Source organism: Festucalex cinctus, chromosome 19 (assembly GCF_051991245.1).
Source record: "Festucalex cinctus isolate MCC-2025b chromosome 19, RoL_Fcin_1.0, whole genome shotgun sequence".
In the NCBI taxonomy this organism is placed as follows: domain Eukaryota; kingdom Metazoa; phylum Chordata; class Actinopteri; order Syngnathiformes; family Syngnathidae; genus Festucalex; species Festucalex cinctus.
In genome coordinates this window covers 15,582,748-15,609,013 of record NC_135429.1, presented here as the reverse complement: position 1 = coordinate 15,609,013, position 26,266 = coordinate 15,582,748, and the positions used below count along the sequence as shown (strand labels likewise).

The following is a 26,266-nucleotide window of genomic DNA, read 5'->3' as shown; positions in this document are numbered from 1 at the left end:
TCGGTATCGAATCGAATCGTGACCTGTGAATCGTGATACGAATCGAATCGTCAGGTACTAGGCAATTCACACCCCTAATACAAATATAAACATTAATTATATTCATTAATGTACATAATTTTTCATTATCACAGTAGTCGAAACTATTTTGAGTGCAACTGGAAAAATACATTAAAGTCAACAAGATTAATAAAGTGTGCCCTACAATTGGCTGGCAACCAGTTCTGGGCGTACCCCGCCTACTGCCCGAAGCCAGCTGGGATAGGCTCCAGCACCCCCACGACCCTTGTGAGGAGTAAGCGGTTACGAAAATTAATGGATGGAAGATTACTAAATTATATGAGCCAGTCTGATATAGCCAGTGTTGTAGTTAACGAGATCGATCTTGGTCTTGAGACCACTTTTTAAGGCTCTCGGTCTTGGAATCGAAGGCATTTTTAGTCGGTTTTGTCTTGATCTTGGACAGGGCGGACTTGTGAATTTTTTTATTATTTTTTTTAAATCAAGACCGGGCCATTGTGCAGATGATGCCGTCTGGAGGACACAGCATCCCATGAAAACTTCTAAAAATTGTCAGAAAACTCTGTAGTACAGCTAATGACTAATTCTTTGGTTTCCAAAACCACAAGGACTTCATGTGTAAAGCTACATGTCGGCGGAAACACTCTGCCAGTGTGTAGGAGATGGAAATGGTGCTAGGGTTGTGGCTTGATGGAGGATATAAACGTTATCATTCACCATTCGTGTATCATGGATAATCCTCAAGTTGATAAGTTGTGAATTTCACAAGTTTGCAAATTAGTGGTGTTTAGGTCTGGGGCTTTTTAAAGGTAGCATTTGTGGGCTGGCTAACGGTGGGCTTGTGAGTTGATTACTACTGAGCCAAGTTGGCATGAAAACATTCAACATACAAAATGAATAAATATTTTTAAATCCTTTTTGAAGCACAATTTCATAATAAAAAAAAACATAGGCTACTGAAAATGAATCTATACTGTATCCACTATCCTCACAATCGTTGACCATACATTATTCATTCATTCAAAACTATTTAAATCTCATGTGATCACTGATCAGTGAGGGCCAGCCTTCATTTTCATTGCTGTCAACAGGATAGAAGCCAAGCAACAGATAGGGAGACCGAGGCTAGTTGTATCACTTTTTATACTTTGATATATTTCTTGGAATCAATACAAAAACATATACCAGATGAAAGACCAAACTCCTTAGTATATTTTTCCTATTCATGTCTTTTTCGTACTTTTTGTCAGTGCAGAGTTATAAGCCATTAAATAGAGGGAGTGAACATGTGACATGTTGCCCCACCAATGGGTAAGTTGTCACACTATATGGGGTCACGTTGGATTTTGCAACTAATAAAGCAAAGACAAAATTATCCTTGTTCTCCTGTTTTGTTTTGCTTGTTTGCTTTTACACCCAGATAAATTGTTTATCATTGATCTTGACAATTTATTGTAGTCATTGAGCAAATTTTACATAAAATATTGTGAAATAAATTAAAGTCCTTAGGAACTGCTGGCATGTAAGTCATAGATCTCAGCCTCAAATGTCTGTTATGCTTCCCTAAAACTGGAAATCTGAGATTAAATATAATTTAAAAAAAATAAAAAAATAAATAAAGCATTTCAGTTAATGGATGGATGGTTCATTATGAAACTTAAACCAGTTCTAACATGTTGGCATACTGTAGTTCCAACAACTGGAAAATCCATTTTTATCAATGAAACAAGTTTTCAGAGGTGCATTTTTCATTGGCCCATTCTTTGCATATGTGACAAAAAAAAACAAAATGACTGAGACAAGTTGCCCCAAACTACCATGTTGGCTAAAACTAGATCAAAGTTAGCTTAAAACAGAGCAGTGACTGAGGCATGACAAGATGCTTGAATGTCTTTATTCGAAGAAAACTAGTATTCCACTTTTTCGTTGCGCCCTCTGGTGGAGAAGAAAATTGCAATGTGACAACTTACCCGTGATACAACTAGCCCGTCTCCCCTACATTATATTTAACATTAAAAAAAAAAAAAAAACTCAATCAAAAGTTGGTCTGCAAATTTACACACACCTTTACATTTCTCAAATTGCAGCCTGAAATCACATTACACCAGTAGCTTGTGCTTTGCCTCCAGCACTGGTAATATTATCATCATTCAGCATTCTCGTTATATATTCTCCCATTACAGTACACAGCTTGTGTGAGTATGCCACAAGCATGTTTCCAAGTGTGAACACATTGTTAATACATCTGGCCTAAGGCTGTGTGGTGAAGGCAGGATGTTTGCTGCATGGCTTTTTCATTCCTCACAACGCACAGCAAGAATTCAGCGATAGTATGGCTGTGTCTGTGCTGTCATAGTCAAACAAACGTACTGTGGAAAGCTGGTTGGCATTTATTTAGTTTTTGCCCTGTGAGGTGAGAAATATGCCACAAAACCTGCTGGAAAAAAATACATTTGTATATGATACATCACTAATATAACTATACACCCATCTCCAACCATGAACAATTGTATTAAGCCTCTGGCCCATTGACATCACCATCTTTCACAGCGTTTTAAGTGGGGAAAAAATGTATGTGTGTGTGCGTTCTTGTACATAATACACAGTGAGGACCAAAATGCGTCTTAATCCAACAGAATGAGGACATTTTTGTGACGTGAGGACATTTTGGCCGGGCCTCACTTTGCAAGACCTCTTTTTGAAGGTCAAGACTTGGTTTTAGAGTTTAGGTTTGAATTGGAAACCTAAAGAGGAACTAGAGGAAGGTTCAGAGAATGGAAAGATGAAACCAAAAAGTGAAAGTGAAATCCAGCACTGACCAGCCACCATCTACTACCCACAGTTACAAACCAGAATCTTTCACCAACCCCAGACACAACTAAATTCCAATAAATTGGGGAGACCTCAAGAGACCAGAGGAAAGACTAAAGAAAGGAACTAATGATAGCTGAAGCAGAGTGAGATCGACAAACACCAGCTTCCACTGATTCAGTGACTAGTGGAAGAAGCAAATTCTGTTTGAATTTCAGTAGGTGCTGGTGTGGTGGATCTGGCATGCATGAGAAGCTCCACCAAACAGGGGAGCCGTTGACCTCGGCCAGACAGGGCAAGCACAGCATCCAAGGACCCCCCCACACTACGGCACCACCAGGGCACAACCCCCGGCCCCGAGAGGGCCACCGGCCGGAGAGCAAACCCAGGAGCCCGGAATGCCCCCCGGCACGGCCCGCGCCCCAAGCCCAACGCAGCATAACGGGGCACGGCAGGCCCACACGGCACCCCGCCAGCCCACAGCCCCCAAACCCCCAGACACCACCCCTTCCAGCACCCATCACCCAGCCACCCGCACCACCCAACCCCCAACAAGCCGCCACAACCCCGACCCCACCCCCATCTGCTCTATGGGGGAATCGCGGCTGCTCCCCCGCTCGAGTTCGTCCTTATAGTTAATGGACATGGTTTACTATGTGAATGTAGTCGTTTGAATTAAAAGTAGAAATCGATTCACTAGGAAAGAGAACCCGGAACTGAAGATTATCGCTGCATTACAATTTGCAGGTGTCCTGACCGACGATAACATACTTCTGCTTCAAGCTCCGCTTCCACTTATCCTCACAACATTTATATAAACCATTTGTGAATGATGTTTGAGGTGAATAAATCTGGGTTGTTTTTTTTTTTTTTGTATTAATTAAACAGATGGCCAAGACACAGCGCTAGCTAGCAGCTAGGCTAAAAACACTCCCATAGTTACGATGCATACTGTCTAATAAATGCTTGTTTTCATACACTTCTAATCTTGTTTTGTTTTATTTATTTTTTTTACTTTTGTGCTGCTGGGAAATGAAACGAGAGATCTCAAGGAGGCTATTTGTGGAGAAATCGCAAAAACGCAACTAATATGGCTCGATGCGTTACATTGGCAGTAACGTAACAGAGTTGCTCAGATGGGGTAAGTAATTAATTAGATTACTCCGTTACTAGATTAATAGGGTATAATGCAACGGAAGAGGCGGGACGTGATTTTGCACATCAGTTTGTTTCCTGTCCGGGTTGCGAACGCGCAACCGAGGGGCACAAAGTCGGAAGCACAAGTAGTTTTGACGCAGCCCACACGTCGCAAACCGAACCGGAAACAAACTGATGTGCAAAATACCCCATTAACACCATTAGTAACGCTGCTAACTTTGACACTGATAGTCCATGCGTGGACGCACAGTTTTGTCCTTTTTTTCTTTAAGGAGAAACGCCTACAGGTGACAAAGACAAGCTGGAGGTGAGTTGCTTGGGGATCTAGAGACCACCAATAAAGCTGAGCTGAAAGCAAAACAACAAGCCTGAGAGCAGAGACGTGACAGCCTGGCATGTGACCTTGTCACTGATGCCCCACTGTAGAAGGTCTTTTTTTCACAAGTCAAGTCAATCTTTATATATAGAGAGCCAAATCCAGCGGTGTGTGATGCCGGGAAGTAACACCCAACACAATAGAATTCAACTTGGTGTTTTCATCAACAAAATGGGCAGTGATGGTGAGGAACGCTTCAGTATTTTTCCTGTTTTCTTAAACCCACTCCCCTCTACAATGGAGAAGAACAGGCAACCTTCCACAAAGATAGCAATGAATGCTTCAGTGATAGCAGTCATCACTCCTGGAAAAAATTTTATATTTTGCTTGAAGCCTACAGCTTAACTCAAAATAGCTTGCCAGAGCTAGAACCAACTGGCATGTTGTCTTGATGGAGGGCTCTATGGTGCCTCAGCATTGGGAGGTGTTCCCATTATACCCAGCTCTCTTGAACAGAGGAGACACTTCACCCATGGCAACACACCCGCGCACAAATGTTTATTCTACCTGATCAGACAAAACGTTTTTTTTTGCATCCTTTGTGTGTCTATACGAGCTATGCAATAGTGAAATTGTGGAATGATTTTTCTATATGATTGATTCTTATAAGTGGCTGGTGGTTGACTGTTTAGCATGTCCGCCTCCCAGTTGTTAGCCTCTGGAATTTGATCCCAAAAATAAGATAAGATACAAATAAGATTTTAACACTTTATTCGCATAACAATCCTTGTATACGCGGAACGCACTCACGACGAGACCAGAAACAACGAGAATGTATCAAGAATCAAGCTACGTGGGGCTAACTTGGGCTGTGGAGGTGCACAGAGGAACAGAAGAATAATTCGCCAAACACACTTCTCTGTCAGACTTATATAGACAGTGAATTGATCTGATTGGCTGTGGCCAGGCATGTGGGTAACCCTGATAGGTCACTGAAAACAGGACTGATTGGCTTCTGACCAGATAAAGAGATTAAAGATTCCTGACATCACATAGCATCTGACATCATTTGGCTTCTGACCAGTTGAAACTTGTTGCTGGTTACATGCTGATTGCATCAGTTCAAATCAGATACTTGCCCCAAACAAAACACAGTCATGACACCAGTGCTGAGGATGCAAGATCGAGTTCAGGCTTCGACCTTCCTGGGTGGATTTTGCATGTTCTCCCTGTGACTCCGGTCTCCTCCCACATTTCAAAGACATGAATGACAGGTTAATTGGGCTCTCTGAATTGTCCCTAGGTGTGCTCGCGAGTGTGAGTGGTTGTTCGTCTCTGTATGCCCTGCAGTTGGCTGGCAACCAGTTCAGGGTGTACCCTGCCTACTGCCCGAAACCAGCTAGATAGGTACCAGCACCCCCGCGACCTTGTGAGGAGTAAGCGGTTAAGAAAATGAATGGATGGATTCTTATAAGACAAACCTTACTGGGAGTGATGAGGTCAAAGAACTTCCAAACAGGTAATATTTTCTCTTTTCTGCTGGTTCCATCTTCGAGTTCAAAATACTTGCAAGTACAGCCAGCCAAGCAAACAACACAAGATGTGTGGGGGACTCCAGTGGCCTCCTGCCATTAGACGGATTAGGCAGATGCTAGGTGCTTATTAAAAAAAAAAAAAAAAAGTATACGCACTTTAAAATGTTTGCTTTGTTATGTTTTGTTACCTTATTCTTTACTGCACAACCGATATGTATGTTTTATGTACAGCACTTTGCATACAGCAATCACTGTTCTTAAAGCGCTATATAAATAAAGTTGAGTTGAGTTGACTTTTCCGCAGCATACTCTCCATGTTATTTTCTTCCTCTTCAGCCAAAATACCACTGTGTGACATCCGGTTGTACCAATAAGTATAAAATAATTGTGGGAGATGTTCTAAAGGCAGATTTCATCAGTAAGAATGTGAATATATATTTTCTCACATAAATCATTGAGTGCTACTCAGATTGGTCTGCATCATCAGAACCAGTTATCAGAACCATCAACAATGAAATGAAAGCAAAGCACACAAGAAAAAACTATTCTTGTGAAATGTAAACCTAACTTCTGCAAGTCCCGATTCACGATACTGAGATAATACTCTGAATGGTTGATGCAAACAATTAAGTTTGTTCTTTGCTAGGCTCTCATTATCCCATACAGGATTTATTGTAGTATAATTACTACATTATTAATTTTGCACTGCAACTGCGGTTTTAAAATTCCAGAGACATGAAGATACTGTGTGCCCCTGTGTGAGTTTATGATGAATATTTTGTGGTTGGTCTAATAAGTTGTGCACACTCTGGGTCACTACCAGAAATCCTGCCTAGGGTGCCAAGTTTCTTAGAAACACCACTGGGGGGCTCCATTGCATTTTGCCGCACCTGTTATGGTTCAAACTGACACGGGGTCTACCCCAAACCAGCAAACCACTTCCTGAATAAGTCCCGTAGTGCACCATTTACTCGACACACTCTTCAGTTCATTTCACCCATCACTAATTTTGGGACAAATCCATTCACGACACTGTCATGTTTCTTGGTGAGCAGCCAAAAAGGGTGTCATGTTTCACAGAACACTTTAGTGACATTACATGAGGATCAGAGGATAAAACAAGGAAATAATGCAGAAGTCCACATGTCAAAAACGTGTGGAACACTTTAATTGGCCATTAGTTGTGAGGGGCAATTATGTCAAAACTACCACATTATTACAGGACTGTCTCAGAAAATTAGAATATTGTGATAAAGTCCATTATTTTCTGTAATGCAATTAAATAAGCAAAAATGCCATACATTCGGGATTCATTGCAAAGCAACTGAAATATTGCCAGCCTTTTATTGTTTTAATATTGCTGATTATGGCTTACAGCTTAAACAAAACTAAAATATCCTATCTCAAAATATTAGAATATTTCCTCAGACCAATTAAAAAAAGAAAATTGCCATAATCAGCAATATTAACACAATAAAAGGCTGGCAATATTTAAGTTGATTTGTAATGAATCCAGAATGTATGGCATTTTTGCTTATTTAATTGCATTACAGAAACTAATGGACTTTATCACAATATTCTAATATTCTCAAACAGTCCCGTAGATAAATTTGGAATATATTGTAAGGTAAAATAAACTTAATATTAGACATACTGAATGAAAGGTCACCTTCTTCTTAGTCAGTGTATTGGTTTTTAGATTGTCACTGTTGGGCGATAAACTCTTATGTCCAAATTTGGTCAATGTCTTTTTTTTTTCTTCTTCTTCAAATTGATACTATTGGTCAGTCCCCTCGTAGACCCTGGTTTCCTTATTTGCATAATGTATGCAGTTAAATTACTATAGAACTTTTGACATCCATCATAACATCATGCACACACAGTATTGTATGTGTTGAAGTAAATGTGGAAATGAGGAATTATTTGCCACCGTAGCACTTTCTTGACTCAGTGTGTGCAGCGGGGACAGCACTCAGACAAGGTTCTGAGAACTGCTGATTAACCCTGACACTCAGTCTGACACAATCACTGCCTACTCTTCGAGTCAATGGAAATGACAAGGACAGCAATTTTGGCATGAGGACCAATCACAAATTACTCATAATGGATGCTGATTTGTGCTGACCACAGCTCATCACGGCTTCTTGGAATAAAAAATATCCACCCAATCAGGGGTGAGAAGGTCAAACTGAACAGAGGGTTCTATAGACGCATGCTCAGGAAAGGTTATCAAGTTTTTCACATGTAAATACTGTAATCATATTTTGATCAATTCAAGTTTATTTCAAACTGTCAAGGCTCTCAGGTCTGCTGTGTTTGCTTAATTTTCCAGTTCCTGAGTGATTGAGTTGCCTATCACCTGGATGGGTTTCGGTAGGGGATGAGTGGAAGACTGCCTTCAAGATGCACTTCGACAATGGCGGAAGCACGGACTAAGCAGCCAGCCCCATCCCCACTCCCCCTCTCACTGCGGCATGTTTAAAGTGTTGGGAATAACGCCGCTAAAGTCTAATGTTTTTATACAAATTGTTGACAATCATTCTGATTGGCTGTTAGCGAGGAAATGCACATCTGTTGTTACCAAGCAATGTTAATAGTATTTTTCTCGAGGCTGTATAAGCTTGAGAAATTTTGAACATTGTTCAAAATTTTGCTAGTACATTTGCGACTTATCGTTTATAACAGGAATTTTCCCAGAACAAATGAAAATAGCGAATGTAGTCCCACTTGTCAAAATAGTAAATAAGAATGATTTTTTTTTAAATTATAGACCTATATCTCTACTCCCACATCTTTCGAGGATATTGGAAAAATTGTATGCGACAAGATTAAATAAATTAATTTAGAATTTTGGTGGCAATTGGTCAGCGTTTTTTCGACACTAGTTGACAACAGAACGTGACAAGCCAAGCCAGTAAACAATTATTACAATGCTTGCTTCCTTACCAATATCTCGTTTAATGTTGCACTTTAGCACCTGGCAAAACACAGTTATACTGTTATACCATAAATGTTTGTCCAAAGCACATCCTCAAGTAAGAAGGAAATGCACTTTGGGATTTTTGTTCCTAAATACACGTTAAACAACTTAGAATTCAACGGTGTCATGATCCTTATTTGTTTAATGTCTGATTTAGTTTTGCTTCATTTTATGTCTTGTTTTCTTGTGGTTCATGTCTTACTCGTTATGGTTTGTGTCCACCTGTGTGTCAGCCCGTGTCCACCAATCAGCTCCCTCAGCCACTCGTGTTCTGTCCAGGTGTTTCTAATTGTCTCGTTGCTTTGCTTGTACAGTGGAACCTCTACTTAAGAACGTCTCTTCATACGAAATTTTCGAGTTACGAAACGCCTCAACGGGAAAATATTGCCTCTTGTTACGAAATAAATTTCTAGATACGAAGGTAAAAATACATTACCGAAAGCAAAATACTTTCGGCTATGGCTATTTCCTACCATAGGTACCTATGAGCGTAAATACTAGATCGGTGTTTGTGCATCGTTGTGGCATCCCATTGGCTAAGAGGAACCTCACCATAGGTATGAGCGTATACTAGATCGGTGTTTGTGCATGTTTCTGGCATCCCATTGGCGAAGAGGAACCTTTACCATAGGTATCTATGAGCGTATACTAGATCGGTGTCTATAGAGCGTCCTCATCATTCATCCCGCGGCCCATGAAGTGTTCCGAACTAGTATGAACTAGCGGCCAACGAATTTGTGCAAAAATTCAAACAATTGGTGATTGATGAAGGCACAGTAAGTTTTTAATTGCGACGAGACGGGCCTTTTTTTTTTTTTTTTTTGGAAAAAAGATGCCTCGCCATACCGGAAGTTTCCATGACGTTTCAGAATTTGTTTAAAAGAATCGGCCAGAAAAAGAGTTCACCAGTCGGGTGTTTGCTCACTAAGATGATGTTCGCCTTGGACATTTACGAAACATTGTTTAAAAACAAAAAACAAACAAAAAAAAACATCCTTGGATCAGTTCTTTGCAAAACACCAGGCATAAAAAACACTTCTGAGAGAGAACATGAACCAAAGAGGGCAAAAAACGATGTGGACAGCAATTAAAAAGGTAAATGACCATCATTTTTATTCTTTATTCTTTGTTTTTTGCATTACGCAGAACTCGCATTTATTGTGCAATAATCTAATTGTAACATGTATTTGTAACATGTTTTGATGCATTTTTATGCTTTATGAAACATTTATTTCTGAATTTTGGGAGGCTCGGAACGGATTAGGGCATTTACATGGAAAATGCGTCTCTACTTACAAAATTTTCTACTTAAGAACTTTCTTCCGGAACCAATTAATTTCGTAAGTAGAGGTACCTGTCATGTTTTGGTTCTGTTTGGGGTAGGTTTTGCTTTGTTTTTGTTGGGTTTCTAGTTTTGAGTTTGTCATGTTTATGTTCTGCTTTCCTTGTCTTCCCTAGTCTTGTTAAGCCTTGTCATGTCCACCTGTGTTTGCCTGCCCTTCCTCATGTGTCAACCAATCAGCACCCCCTACCACTTGTCTTGCCCAGCTGTGTCTAATCATTCTCAATTAGTGTGTGTACTTAGTTATCGGTTTTCTCTTCAGTTCTTGTCGGTTCATTGTTCTTGTTTCCACATGTCCATGCTGCCATTGTTAAGTCTTCTCTTGTATAGTTTTTCCCTTCTGTATTTTGTTATTCTTAGTCACCAAGCCCTGTTTGCCACTTTAGTTTTTGTTTGATTAAATTTACTCCTTTTGAGCACCTCTGCCTCCCTGACTCGTCCGCCTCCTGCACTTGGGTCCTCCACCACACTTCATAGCCGGGACAGAATGAACCGACCACAAAAGGACCCAGCAGGGAGCATCCGGTGCCGACCGGCAAGACGTCTCGGCCAGCTTCCAGACGCCATCAGCCTGTTGACCAACCCCTTTCCCTCTGTGTAGGTTCAGCTTTCTTTTCTGATACTTGTGTCTCCGTGTCCTCCTCACCTGTTAAAGCATATTTACCCAGTTCACCACCTTGTGATTCACTTTACAGTTTTTTAAGTGATTCTGATTTTGAGCTCACAGACACAGAGTTAAACGATTCTGATTTCGACACCAGTTTTTGTTCACCTAGTAGTTCCCCCAGTGCACTTCCTTATGACACAATTTTGCCACCCCACGTTTTTGTTGACCCTGTTCCCGAGTTAGATTTTGATTCTGATTTAGATTGTACAGAACGTCAACTCTTCTGTTTGGACCACCAGGACCTTGTGTGCCACATTTGTAGAGATGCAGAAGTCCATGTTGGCCACACGTTCCGTCGCCTCAATGAAGTTGTGAAAACTCACAAAGAGAAACTTCAGGAAGGACTGCAGGATGCAAAGAAAAGATTGGAAGATTACACCGAGATAGGAGAAAACTGCAATGAACAAGCGATATACATCAAGCTCCAGTGGGAGCAGTCAGGAGGGCGTCCTTGACGCCCGACGAGGAGCAGAGGTGGCGGCGGGGCGTACGCCGCCGGGCGAGGAGCTGGAGGCGACGGCATCAGGTCGTGCGCCGCCAGGGTAGAAGCTGGAGACGGCGGCCACTGGCTGGGCGCAGCCGGAACTGGGGTTGGAGAAGGCGGCCGCTGGCTGGGCGCCGCCGGAACTGGTGGTGTAGAAGGCGGTCGCTGGCCGGGCGCCGCCAGACGAGGAGCAGGAGGCGACGGCATTAGGTCGTGCGCCGCCAGGGTAGAAGCTGGAGACGGCGGCCGCTGGCTGGGCACCGCCGGAACTGGTGCAGGTGAAGGTGGCCGTTGGCCGGGCGCCGCCGGACGAGGAGCAGGAAGTGGCGGCCGCATTCCATGCGCCGCCGGACGAGGAACAGGAGGTGGCGGCCGCATTCCATGCGCCGCCTGACGAGGAACAGGAGGTGGCGGCCGCATTCCATGCGCCGCCGGACGAGGAACAGGAGGTGGCGGCCGCATTCCGTGCGCCGCCGGACGAGGAGGTGGAGGGCACAGGGCGGGTGCCGCTGGAGCAGAGACTGGGACTTGTGGCCGAGGCCGCCGTGGAGCCAGCACAGGCGAAGCTGCCAGGGGATGCTGCGGCAGCGGCACAGGCGAAGCTGCCAGGGGCTGCTGCGGCAGCGGCACAGGCGAAGCTGCCAGGGGCTGCGGCGGCAGCGGCACAGGCGAAGCGGCCAGGGGCTGCAATAACTGTACTTGGTGCTTTTATCTGTGTTGAAAAAAAATGTGTAGTTTTACAAAACAGATTTGTAATTACAATACAAGAAATTCTCATTTATTCTAATTATGTTTGAAAACATTTGTGTTTGTCAGGTGTTTCAAACTAGTTGAAAAATGTACCTCATGTAGTGCTCGTGATGTCAGCTACTAAAGTTTTTGTGTTGTTTTTTCAAATAAAGAAATACGTTGGAGAGACAATACCAGGAAATGCCCTACAACATAACGAAACCAGAATGAAAACAAAACATAAATACAAAACAAAAAATGGTAATGACAAAAAAAAAGCAAAGCATGCGAGCCAATGAAATAAAAAGAAATAAGAATACATACATATATACATACATACAATACAGAAAAAGTGCCCAAAGATTATTTGTTCACAGTGTAGTTTAAATGTCATATTCCGTTTAGTAGAGATAAGTCTTAAGAAAGAAATTTCCTGACTTCATTGTTTGTTTGGTAAAAGCCAGAATTTCCCTATAAGGAATATCATGACATGTAATGGCATCTATCACCCTCTGCTGGATAATTGGAGAGACACTTTTTGGTCTTGACTGATGGTTCTGACTGCCACAATATGAGTGCAGAAAGATAAGATTGCATTGTGGTCAAATTTTAAGTTGTCGAAATTATCGGCTACGTGACGTCACTCGCAACTTGACAGCACGTACAGATTTTTTTTCACTCACGTACTCACTCACTCACACAAGCTTACATGTGTGAGTGAGTGAATGGAAAAAAAAAATCCGTGCGTGCTGTCAAGTTGCTGCGGGAGTGACGTCATGCAGCCGACAAATTCGTATTTATATAGTGCATTTCCTGAGTGAAAACGGAAGACCGTGCTTAAGTATCTTCACATAACACAAAATCATTCATGGGCTCTTTGCACAAATCCACTACTTTCTGTTCTCAATACCAAAATAAGAACTAGACAACAACTTATGGTGCTCAGTTGAGGAACCGCTAAAATTCTCAAGGTCTAACAGTTACTTGAAAATTGCAATTTATTTAAACTGCCTTTTTTTTTTTTTTTTTAAACCTGCAGTCACTCAAAAACTCCATATATTACAAACTAAAACACTAATACTGAAACTAATACAAACTAAAGTAAAACAAAAAATTTCACACACAAAAAAAAAAGAAAAACTAAAACTTTCAAACTCAGTACCCCGAGAAGATCCACGCAGGCACGGGGAGAACATGCAAACTCCACCGGAAGCTGAACTCAATCTTGCGTCCTATTAGTATTATTATTATTATTATTATTATTATTATTATTATTATTAATAATAATAATAATAATAATAATAATATATTATTATTATTATATTAGTATATTATTATTGTTATAATAATAATAATAATAAACAATTATAAACAATTTATAATAGTTTATAACTGTTTTTAACAGTTTATAATAATAATATATTATTATTATTATTATTATTATTATTATTATTATTATTGTGCAGACAGTCCATAATACGAACCAAGAGATTTATAGTATATGAGCCAAATTAGTCTGACTCAAATTTTCAAGAGTCCAGTAATAGTATTCTCATATTTAATTGAAAATTAATTTTGAAAAGACTTTTACATATATCTTGACTCATTCAGCCATTTTTAGCTGTCAAAAGTTTATATTTTGTCCAGAATGAATTTGATAACTTGTTTTTTTTTTCATGTACAATTAATACCTTTAAAAACTATTTTTTTTTTCCACTTGCTGTCGACTGAAGATGACATCACCTGTGCTGAGGAAGTAGATAACGACCAATCATGGTTCACCTGTTTTTTGGGTTTGGTCAGTAAACTGAGCCATGATTGGTCGTTACCTACTTCCTCAGCACAGGTGATGTCATCTTCAGGCGACTGCAAGTGGAAAATTCGTTTTTAAAGGTATTAATTGCGGCGATTTGCTGGCGACCAGTTCAGGGTGTACCCCACCTACTGCCCAAAGCCAGCTGAGATAGGCTCCAGCACGCCCCCCGCGACCCTTGTGAGGAATAAGCGGTCAAGAAAATGGATGGATGGATAATATGTCCATCCATTTGGTTGTGCCATCTGGTGGTGAACTAATAGAATGAATTGCACATGAAAAATAATGAAGTTATCACATTCATTATAGACAAAATATTTACTTTTTACTGCTGATCATGGCTCAATGAATCAAGTATTCCTTTAAGCTTTAAGTTTTCATAAAACCTAGTGATACAAGGCATACATTAAAAAGTAAAATTCGGAAAAAGTGGCAAACGCAGTGGGTTAGTTTGACGCGTGGTAGATTAAAAACAAAGAAACAATTATTTGAATGCACTGGATTGGACTATTTTGGCTTCAGTGACACTTCTAATATATCTTGAAATTGCCAAATACAGTGTCTGCTCTGGAAAGAAGACACATGAGTGATCTACCGAAAAAATACTGCAAAATCAGTCAAATGTTAGATTTTTGTAAAGGCAACAGATTTGTTCAGTTGCCACAATCAATACCACAAGATGGCGGTAATGCGCTTGCAATCTATTTGGCAACTGGCATTAAACGCCAAGGGAAGAAGACGAGTCATCTGCGCATGTCCCTTTCTAGGTTGGTAAAACAAAACGCAGTACTGTACGAGGTACACACAGTACACACACGACTTGCGAATCTGCTGAATTGACGCAGGTAAATTTCTTGCTCACTAGTTCAGACTTTTTTGTTGTTGTTGTAGTTATTGTATATTTGTATTACATTTCATGATTTAGTATCTCGTCTATCTAGTCTCGTCCTTCTTTTCATTGCAATACAATTGTTTATTTTGTTGGTTTGTTAGCTGACATCGAGATGGTAAATATGATGTGTCAATAAGATGACAAATCAATGACAATCGGTTTGGTTGGCTAATTGAATATTTAATATTGTAATTTTCGGTGTTGACTGGCCTACGGTATTATTAGCCACCTGGCATCCAGCTAGCAGGAACATTAGCATCAGTCATAACATCGTAGATATAATTTTGGTACGTTCAAATGACTGACTTTGGATTATGTATTTGTTTCTATATCGCGCAAATTTACACAGGGTTTGTTCCGTTTCCATTGGTACCTGGCCCAGTCAAATACTCCTATCCAGGGATTCTGATTCGGTCATTCATTTATTGTACTGACACTTACGTAATGATTTGGGACCCAATGTGTCCGAAGCTGATATGCACTTTAATGCAGCTGACACAATTTAATGGTTTGTCTTATCCCCAACTAATGTTGAATCTCTACAGAAAGCTTTCAGCTAAAACTAGTCCATAAAACTTACAAAACCAAAATAATTGTTTTCAAATTCTAAGAAGGTGTGCGCGAGTACTCTTCACAGTGTCCACTCTTCAGGGAAGTGAAATTAAATTGAGGAAGATTCTCTTTCCTAATATCTTAGTATCTTGCGATCTTGTTAATGCTCTCACTTTCAAACTCCATATTGAAATATTGTAAATAAACTACGAACTTGGGTTGTCTTTTTTTCCCCCTTAGTAAATAAATGTTTTTCTTTTGAGATTAAAAATTGCCTTGTCACTGCAACTTTTTTTTTTTTATTATTTATTTTTAAAATCCATGGAGACCTGTTATATGTGAAAGCTGTAAGTCGATTTCTGAGAAATATTGACTTCGTGTGTCATGCTTATCTGAGGTGTATTACTAAAGGTTGGGCCTTGACCCATCAATGTGTAACTGTAATCTTGAATGGGATGGCCTTCTTTGTTCAACAGGACCTTGGCTCACTGATACTCTTATCGACAAGGCGATTCATGGACTAATGTTGTCTTACATTTTCATTATTGCAGTTTGCAGTCAAATAACTGTTTTACTTGCCCAGACTAAGTTGGGGAAGGAGCTTTTGTCTTTCCTGTCCCTTCTACATATAACGTCCTGCTAGGGATGCACGATAATGCTGTTTTCAACAGATATCGATAAACCAAAAATTTAGAAAGTGCAGATAACCGAAAAGTAAGCCGATAATTGTTTGTGAAATTAACTTGAATACAAATGTACTTTTGAATCCTACTATAAGTCTAACATGTACAAACAAATATATTGAAACATTGTGTAATGTACTATGAAGCTGAATTTTATTGATATGACTACTTCAAAGACAACCAGTAACTAATTTTGAGTTAAATGCAACAAAAAACATGTTGGGGAGACTCCGTAAACAAAGCCCACACTGGCGACTGCCATATCGGCATGATGCATCTTCTGTCAACACGAGGTCGCGTGCATTATGATGTCACAAATATGCGACACTACCATAAGAGGGGGGAGGGGTTGAGGACTTGGACACAACTTGCGTTGAGTCTATTATTATCGGCAGATTTCTTTATTATCTGGTTTATCTGTTTGATGTTAAATTGGTCAATAATTGCCGCTAATTATTGGCCATCGATATTATCGTGCATCCTTACTTCCTATAGAGCACTGGTAGAAACTAACTAACTAAACTTATCTCATCAAACTTATCTCATCAAATGACTTGAAATCCAGACTGAGAGCACATAAGAAACGGTAACTTTTTCTGCCCCTTTGCTAGGACTCCCTTGCAAAATAATGGGACATTCCTGGTTATATAAAGGTTAAAAAAATAAAAAAGATAAAAGTACATGATATCAGTTATATCAACTAACACTAACTGTATAGCATAATGGAATAAATTACATAATTTTTTGCTGGCAAATTGCGCAACCCATTCTCAGACTGCCACGTCTACATTTCCAGGTGTTACAATGGGCAAGTCATTTTCCCAGTTCCTGAAACACACTGTGTATCACGAGGGTCAGGATGGCCTCACCTCTCACCTGGAAGACAGTCCAACAGAAGATGGGAAGAGTGGAGATGTTTCCCAATTTCCATATGTGGAGTTCACAGGACGAGACAGTGTGACGTGTCCTACATGTCAGGGCACTGGGAGGATCCCGAGAGGTAACCCCTGCTTGTTGTCTGTTGAAAAAACTCTAAAGACTAAGTTAGTTTCAATTTTATATCATTGTGAAATTACAGAACTAAGTAAATATGTTGTTGAAATAAAAATTAGTGTTCATGTTCATTGTAGTGTGGTATGGAGAAGCTTCGGGACTTTTATTGTGTTTGTTGGTGGAAATAAGGCTGTAAACAATGTGTGGAAATAGTGAAGCACTTAGAATACCAACTGTCCTGGTGCACTTTAAATCTGATTTTTTTTAAATGTGTTTTTATTTTATTTATTTTTTTATTTATTCTTACAGGACAGGAAAATCAACTTGTGGCATTAATTCCATACAGTGACCAAAGGCTTCGCCCTAGGAGGACGTATGTAGATTTATCTTTGTATGGACTGCAGCCGGAAATGTATTTAATAGTGTAGTAGTGCAGGTGGTCATAGCTGCAGCAATATTGTTGTATGACTGGGATGTATTGTAACATAAAACGTGAGTGTGTTCAATTACCATGAGTCGCTCTGCAGTATACCATAAGTCGAACCAGTCAAAAAGTGCATCATGTAAAAGAAAACAAAAAACATATAAATTTTTACTCGACTATAAATTGAGTTCCAGTTGGATTTTGAAATTTTGCATCCAACTACAGAAAAGTTTTTCTTTTTATAGTTTAAAATGCCTTAAGCCAAGAAACCTGCATTTCATTGAGGCCAAAGGTAGAATCCTGGTCAGTTTTTTGTGCCTTTTGGTGCTGTCGAGTAAAATCCTTTTTGTGGCTGTGATGCATGTTAAACTGCAGTAGCAAGCTAGCTGGGAAGACGGTCCCTTCATTTGTTCCCGTGAAAGGCAGCAGCAAACTAACGTCATACAGTACATAACACGTGAGTTGCCATACTTCTGCTTCTTCTACTTTTTCTTCTTCTAGCGGTTGGTTAATTCTTGTGGTGCATTTGTCACTATAGGCTAACCGACCAGTATTCTACCTTTGGCCATTCCATTGATGTAGGTCCGTAGGAGTGGGCGATCTTGTAAAAATAGAATATCATGATTTTTCTTAATTATAAATTCACAATTTAGATTTTATCACGATTTTGTATGAATAAGAAATACAAATTAATTTACATGGGAAATGAAAGACATATTTGATAAATGCACTTATTTGTGAAAATGATCATGGTAATCCTGGATTGGCTGGCAACCAGTTCAGGGTGTACCCCTCCTACTGGTAATAAATGCATTTTGTAAAGAAAAATATAAATTATAAAGCTGCAAAAACCCTGGCAATTATTTAATGGCAACACAAAACAATAACAAAAGCCACACTTCTGTTTTCAAGTAGTCTAATCAAAGTAGCAAATCTCTTGCACACAATTTGGCTGTTAGTCATGGTTTAAAAAAAAAAAAAAAAGGCAGAACGTAAACAATGTGCAAAGAACAGTTGCTGGTGGGTAAGTAAAAAGCACCTTTTTATACGATCACAATTTTGTAGCACGCAATTTTGTCACGCACTCGAGAGACAGTGGCTGAGGGGCAACAGATACTGTACATTGAAAATGAGCTGACGGTCAAATTGCGCTGAAATGCTTTATCAATCTATGGAACTGCGATTGGCTGGCGACCAGTTCAGGGTATACCCCGCCTACTGCCCGAAGCCAACTGGGATAGGCTCCAGCTCCAGCACCCCACGACCCTTGTGCGGAGCAAGCAGTTAAGAAATTGGATGAATGGATTAACAATGGAAATTATGCAATTAATTATGATTTAAAATTGTAATCAACTGAAAGCACTCCTATATAAACAGTATATGCATATACTGTATGCATGTATCTGTGTGTATTTGTATTCAGGTTGTCAGGCGATTAAAATTTTTAATTGTAATTAATTGCACGACTTCAATACTTAACTCACGAATAATCGCAAATTTTATCTGTTCTAAATAAAAAAATATACAATTTTTTTCCCCAAATGTACAATACAAAATATTTTCCAAATCAACAATAAAATGTACAATATTTTGTTTCCAAATGTACAATAAAATGCACAATAAAATACTTTTTCCCTAAGTTTTCATACTCTTGTTAACATAAAAGTGGAAAACATATTGAAACTAGAAGAAATATGACTGCATCTTTTAGCCATTGATCCAGTAATTTCATAATAATTCACAACATTGAGTTGAAATTAAAAAGATGTACTGTACTGTAAAAAAAAAAAAAACTGGAAAAAAAAACAAAAAACGAGTGACATTAATGTGTGACCATCTGCCACTAGATGGCATAATTGCATTTGTAAGACGGTGACAGCTCAGTGCAGTTTTCTTTTCATATTAAGAGCTATCTAATCTTTAACATGAGGTAACTTGTGAAATTCTGCACATTTTTAAAATTGTAAAATACAACTTGACACAGTCTCCATAAATTATATGCATTATTATTATTATTAAATTCATTACTGCTAAATTTTGACCTGGAAGTGTCTGTTGCAACTGGAAATCCCTCAGTACAGGCTTTCCAGGTAAGGGGCGGTCATTAACTCTTTCGCTCACAGCCATTTTCACAGAAGCAATCCCGTTCGCTCCCGGCTGCTTTACTGTATTTTGACTGATTTTGCAAGACCCACAGAATATTGTGTTCTATTGCTATAAAAGCATGGAACCTATCAAAAGAAAGATTAAAGCCTCTTCTTTCATTAGGAAAAAATATATATTCTATCTGTTTCCATTTGCAGCAATTTGCACAAGAATATAGCTAAGTTTCATCAATTTTCACAAATCTGTTTAAAATTTCAAGTAATTTAGCTTTTTTTTTCTACATGGCCCTGGTTGATCTCCTTTGCTCTGCTGCCCCCCTGCTGGCCGTTTGTGTAATAACTACAATTTCTGCAACCGTTCTTTGCAGTTGAGAGGCTGCATCAAAGCCTTCTGTATGCTCTAGCATAAAAACAACTACCAAAAAATAAAATAAAAAAAAGTATAAATATGTCTTTGGGACACTTAAAACATAAAAAAAAAATGTATTTCTAAGTTATTGGCAGCAAATGAGTTAATCATACGTTTAAAAAAATGAGTGGTGTTAAAGGAACTCTTAATTCACTCAAAATTAGCACACTCATTTTGACAGCCCTAATATGTATGTATGCGTCTGACTTGGGCATTAAATTGTTTTAGGGTGCATTAAATTAGACTTGCTATGCAGTGCATCCTGGTAAATTATACGTTATGCTGCATTCGAGGAGGGTCGGAAGTCGGAAGGATGGATAAAACTAGATAGCGTTCTTCATTCATAAATGGTCGACATAACTTCATGTAACGCAACATACGTGACAGTATGCCGCTATCTCCTGGCATAAAATTATATGGTGAACTACTGAACTGTATGGAATGCTTATGAAATAAGATAAAAACAATAAATGAAGCAAAGTTACGGGAAGGTAAGTTTGCTGGAGGTCAAAAATGAGTTTTAAGAACCAAAATAAAAAACAATTTACCACTATCCGCCATTTTGGTTGTTTACTTTCATCTCGACCGTTTCCAGGTCGGAATTGGGAATAACCAACTCGGATATATCCGACTTCCGACCATTCTCGAATGCAACATTAGTACAGTGGTCCTCAACTGGGGTCCTCGAGTACCCCTATCTAGCCGTTTTTCCATGTCTCCCACAGCAAACACAGGTGTTTCAAACGAACAGATAATCAGCGAGCTTTCATGAAGCCTGATAACGATCCTCAGGTGTGTTGGGTGAGAGAAACATGGAAAACATGCTGGACTGGGGCTGAGAAACAGTGCCTGAGTAGGAGACTCATGAAGTTGTGTTTGTGTCGTCCACAGGAAGTTGTATGTAACAGCATCAGTTTTTGTGTGCCTGCTGTTATCCAGTCTGGCTGTCTTTTTCCTCTTCCCCCGATCCATCGATGTGACCTACGTCGGGGTGAAGTCAGTTTACGTTAGCTACGACAAGGAGAAGCACAGCGTCTATCTGAACATCACGGTAAGGAAGGAAGGAAGGAAGAGTTGTGGGAGATGTTGGTGATACTATTTGTGTATCCACTTCCTCTTCAGAACACTCTCAACATCACCAACAACAACTACTACTCAGTGGAGGTGGCCAACATCACAGCTCAGGTGGAGTTCGTCAACACTGTGATTGGGAAATCTCGGATCATTAACAGTACTGCCATTGGCCCGCTGGACATGAAGCAGGTACCAATCAGATCAAACATGATGAAACGAGGCGTGAGAAATGTGACCTCTCTTTCTTGTCTGTGTTGGCAGATTGACTATATGGTCCCCACCGTCATAGCAGATGAGATGAGCTACATGTAGTAAGTATTGACTTTTATTTTATGTGTGTACTGTATGTGTCTAGCCAAACCACAGGGAGAGATATCTTAGTTATGGGGTGCTTTTTAATCATGAGATTAATTGTTTAGTTTTCTAATGGAACTGATGAATAAGTTAAGCACTTAAAGGAACACTTGACTCATTGGGCCATTTTGAGCAGCAAAAGTTTTGTCCAAATTGAATTTGATAACTTGATTATTTTTCATGTACAATTAATATATTTAAAAAGTACATTTTTCTATTTGCTGTCAACTGATGACATCACCTGTGCTGAGGAAGTAGGTAGCGACTAATCATGGCTCACCTGTTTTCTGGGTTTGGGCAGTAAACTGAGCCATGATTGGCCGTTACCTACTTCCTCAGCACAGGTGATGTCATCATCATCAGTCGACAGCAAGTAGAAAAATTACTTTTTAACTCATTTGCTCCCAATAACGTGTAAATACGTTTTGTTTTGTTTTTTTAATGTTTTAAGTGTCCCAAAGACTTATTTATACGTTTTTGTTTTGTTTTGTTTTGTTTTATGCTATTCAGAAGGCTTTGATGCAGCCTCTCAACTGCAAACAACGGTTGCAGAAATGGTAGTTACTACACAAACCAGCCAGCAGGTGGCAGCAGAGCTCAATTACTCACAATTTTAAATAGATTTGTGAAAACTGATTCAACTTAGCTCTCCTCTTATGCTCATTGCTGCAAAATGGAAACAGATAGAAATATACTTCTTTTTTTTTTCCTTATGAAAGAAGAAACTTTAATCTTTCTTTTAATAGGTTCCATGCTTTTATAGCAATAGAACACAATATTCTGTGGGCCTTGCAAAATCAGTCAAAATCCAGTAAAACAGCCGGGAGCGAACGGGATTGTGAAAATGGCTGGGAGTGAATGAGTTAAAGGTATTAATTGTGCATGAAAAAAATCAAGTTACCACATTAATTATAGACTAAATATTAACTTTTTACTGCTGAAAATGGCTCAATAAGTCAAGTATTCATTTAATCTGTCTTGCCAGGCAAAATAAAGGTAAAAAAAAAAAAAAAAAGCCAGATGCAAGAAAACAGAATTTGGATGGATGCAAAATGACATGACTCCTTCTTGTGATTGTAGGCCAAGTCAGTCGTTAAAGGGATAATTGACTCATCGAGCGATTTTGAGCAGAAAAAAGTTCATATTTTTTCCACAGTGAATTTGATAACATTATTTTTTCTTGTAGAATTAATAACTTTAAAAACTATTTGTTTTTTTGTTTTTTTTACTTGCTGTCGACTGAAGATGACATCACCTGTGCTGAGGAAGTAGGTAACAACTAATCATGGTTCACCTGTTTTCTGACTTTGGTCATCAAACTGAGCCCTGATTGGTCATTACCTACTTCCTCAGCACAGGTGACGTCATCTTTAGTCGACAGCAATTGGAAACATTAGTAATTTAAGGTATTAATTGTACATGAAAAATAACGAAGTTACCAAATTACTTCTGGACAAAATATTAACGTTTTGTTGCTGAAAATGGCTCAATGAGTCAAGTATCCCTTTAAACTGAAAATGGAGTGTATTGTATGGTTTGGTCTTCACTTTTGTGTTCATCACAGCATCCGCACTGATATGATTATTATAAGAAGATTTATTATTTTTTTATTATTAAATCAATAACGAAAAGTTTTTATCTTCATACTAGTGCTGTATAGTACGGGATTTATACCATCTATCTAAATGAGGCGGTGAACTGGTTTTGACTAATCCTAAAAAAGAAAAACAAAGCACATGCAATAAAACCGGAAAGGAGAAGTCAAGTCAAACATGTACTTATTATCATAATTATGTTCTATGCGGCCCCAGCTTGCGAACGTCACATGACCAAACCCAGAAGACACATGTGAGCCATGATCGTAGGCTGAGCCGTTATGCTCTGTGATGTCATTTTCAGTCGACAGCAAGTGGCAAAATGGCCGCCCCGTGAGGTGGATAAAGATGGGTGCATTTTGCTGCTTGGCTCGTATTCGACAGAATTTTGTTGAGAATAGTATTGTTCTAAACTCCACCAGGGGGCGCAAATACTTTACTAATGCCAAGGATTAACTTTGTAATGTGTTGTGGTTTTGTCTTTTGTACATTTCCAAGTAGTCATTAACGTGACGATGTTGTTTCCATTCCCAGTGACTACTGTACTCTGCAATCCATCAAGGTGCACAACATTGTCTTCATGATGCAGTAAGTTTTCTTGGATTTCAACATTCGAATAGGCGTGGCTGTATATAGACCATGCCCTCATTTTCACCCCGCTCGACAGAGTGACGGTCACCACCACATACTTCAGCCACGCTGAGCAAGTGTCACAGGAGATGTACCAGTATGTCGACTGTGGAGGGAACACCACTTCCAACAGCGGGATGACAAAGCCGTTTAGCATCCCACATCCCGAGTAACAGACCACCTGACGCTAACACTTGAAGCATAGTATGGCTCTTTGTTGTCACACCTCATATAAAGCATCATGTAGTTTTTGTATGATTTCCACAAAAGAGAATCCAGACTGAATCAACCCAGGAAAGCTATTTTTGTCAAATTGTAATGTCTCTTATGAACGTTTGACTAGCGTTATGGTACTTGCAAAAAAAAAAAAAAACATAGGACGGTACAGCAAGGTTAGTAGAAAGTAAAATAATGAATATGTCAGCAAGGCATTATCATGTCTGCCTCACAGTTGAGGCCCTCTGTGTGGATTTGTGGCCATCTTCCACTCAGACGTCTCTGTCTGCATCTCATTGAACTTGATTCTAGCTCCCAATGAACGTTTCAAAGTGTATTAGTACCCTCTACTGGTGGGAAGTTGATACTGCAGTCTAACTTTTCTGATTGAATCAGCCACAAATGTTTTGTGAACTGTTTTTTCCCCCCCTAAACCTGTGTATAATAACCCACACTTTGATTATTAGTCTTTTGATTTTGATTTTTTTTTTTAGGGAAAAAAAAAAGATGAGTGACTAGCCATTTTCATGTCAATTTTCCTGCATATTTTTTTACAGTCCAAAACCCTTCAAGTACAATTACATGTTTAACTAATTTCATCAACACTAAATATGTATAATAATGATTTTAAAAAAAATCCAAAATTACATGCAGAGACATTTAAGTGGCAGTATGATTCCTTCATTCATTTTTCCATTCATCATTAGCCATAATATATGTTTAATTGTTTGCCTGCTGGTAGCGTATAATGGCCAACATATGGATGATTGATATGTCACAAATTCATCGATAGGCAATAATGCACTTTAAGTATTTCTAAGTTGCATCTCAGCATTATGTTCTCTCAAGCTAATTCTTCAAGCACATTCGTTAGCAAACTTCATTTGGTTAATATAGAATGATGAAAATAATAAGCTAACAATGATGTTTATTTAACTGCACTTTATCACTGGACATTCTGCTTTGTCCACACTACTATATACAGTACATAATGTTGAATTATCATTTTAGTATTTAAAATACTTTTCAGTTCTGACTTTTTGCAGTGGTATTACTTAAAACAGGCGGTTGCAATGGGGGGGGGGGGGGGTGCTTGAAGGGAGATTTTAACGTTTTGTGGATAAATATATATTAAACCACAATTGAAAATGATTTCCTCATTTCAGCCCACTGTCAATAGTCCGCTGACTGTTTTCTTATTATGAAGATTGTTTTTAACTGTTGGTAAATGAAACCAGTGTACCCTATAACCACTGATGCATCACCAGCTCATTTTAAAAGAATTTCACATTGTATTTTTCCATACATTTTCACTAATACATTTTCTATACTTAAAAAAACAAAAAAACAAAAACAGCAGTCATAGTAACACTTGAGATTTTTCACAAAGTTGTCATTGAAAAGCATTTGATTGTACAGATTGATTTCAAGAACTTTTTTTTTATTATCCTAACATACACAGTGAGTTGTTAAATTAATGTATTTAGGCAGTTGTTTTTTTCTGTTTTTTGTTTTCCATTTTGAAAATGTTTAATTGATTTGTAATTGTGTTGTATGTGTTTTGACTGTGTTACAAATTGTTGTGTGTATAGAATTTAAATTTGAATAAATGGATTTAAACAAATTCTTATATGGAGGCCTATATTTTTTGTTATAAGATAGGTAAATTGCTATGTCTGTGTTTTCTGACCCTGTCTACCAGAATCTGCATTTAAAAATAGAATTTGTTTTTTTATGATGCAATATTTATTTTTACATTTATATTGGATATGTTTTGTGTTTGTGGTGTTTCAGCTGATTTACTGTAGCATCACATTTGGAAACTCGGTTTATAGACCGTTTAAAGGCGCTTAGGTCTTTGGTGGGGGGTAGAGAGGGCTCCAAATATGGCTGCGACCTGCGTGACGTAATGGCCATTTCGGACCATCTCGTTCAGGCTACTTGTTAGCGACATGGGCACAAAATGATCAGAGTGAGCTTTTTGCCCTATCAACACTTTGAGCCAATTAAAAAAAAAAAAAAAAAGATTTTCCAACTCCTTCACTATGAACTAAAATCTGACACATTTGAGAGTAAAATACAAGTACTAGTTTTGTTAGTTCTGTTTAACGTGTTTTTATTTCCAATAGTTGGCTCATGAAGCTACAAACTTTTTATATTGGAGTCGAGCAGACATTCTGACGTTTCCTTGTAACGTCCACACGAGGGCAGCACCAAGATGTGAAAAGGCCCCAAACAGTAACTGTCAGTAACATTACATTACATTTGTTACTACTTGTCTAGTAGGGCCATACCTGTAAGCGTGCACAAGTGGTCTATTTCTCAATGGTCCTTTATAGTAATTGTATTAAATGGAACCAAAAACAAGATTAAACCAATAACTTTGCTTCATCCATCCACACTATTATTAGTCCCAGTATCATTATTTGCTTAATTTACTATTTAAGACAATTATACCAAAAGCAAAGCTACTTTTTGTATTT

The 26,266-nt window shown here is 38.9% G+C and overlaps 1 protein-coding gene and 1 long non-coding RNA gene across 2 annotated transcripts; both read left to right on the top strand.

The window, feature by feature from the left end:
- The first annotated feature begins 5,423 nt into the window (after positions 1 to 5,423).
- On the top strand, positions 5,424 to 11,497 carry LOC144007456 (uncharacterized). The gene is made up of 3 exons (XR_013280181.1): positions 5,424 to 5,825; positions 8,174 to 10,760; positions 11,070 to 11,497. It is a non-coding gene; the product is annotated as an uncharacterized LOC144007456 (long non-coding RNA).
- A 3,082-nt stretch (positions 11,498 to 14,579) lies between these two features.
- tmem106bb (transmembrane protein 106Bb) lies at positions 14,580 to 25,407 on the top strand. The gene is made up of 8 exons (XM_077507423.1): positions 14,580 to 14,701; positions 16,780 to 16,983; positions 17,286 to 17,349; positions 20,806 to 20,965; positions 21,037 to 21,177; positions 21,250 to 21,299; positions 23,472 to 23,525; positions 23,605 to 25,407. The coding sequence occupies exons 2-8, from the start codon at positions 16,788 to 16,790 to the stop codon at positions 23,738 to 23,740; spliced, it is 801 nt and encodes a 266-aa protein (XP_077363549.1). The 5' UTR covers positions 14,580 to 14,701; positions 16,780 to 16,787; the 3' UTR covers positions 23,741 to 25,407.
- The last annotated feature ends 859 nt before the right edge of the window (positions 25,408 to 26,266 follow it).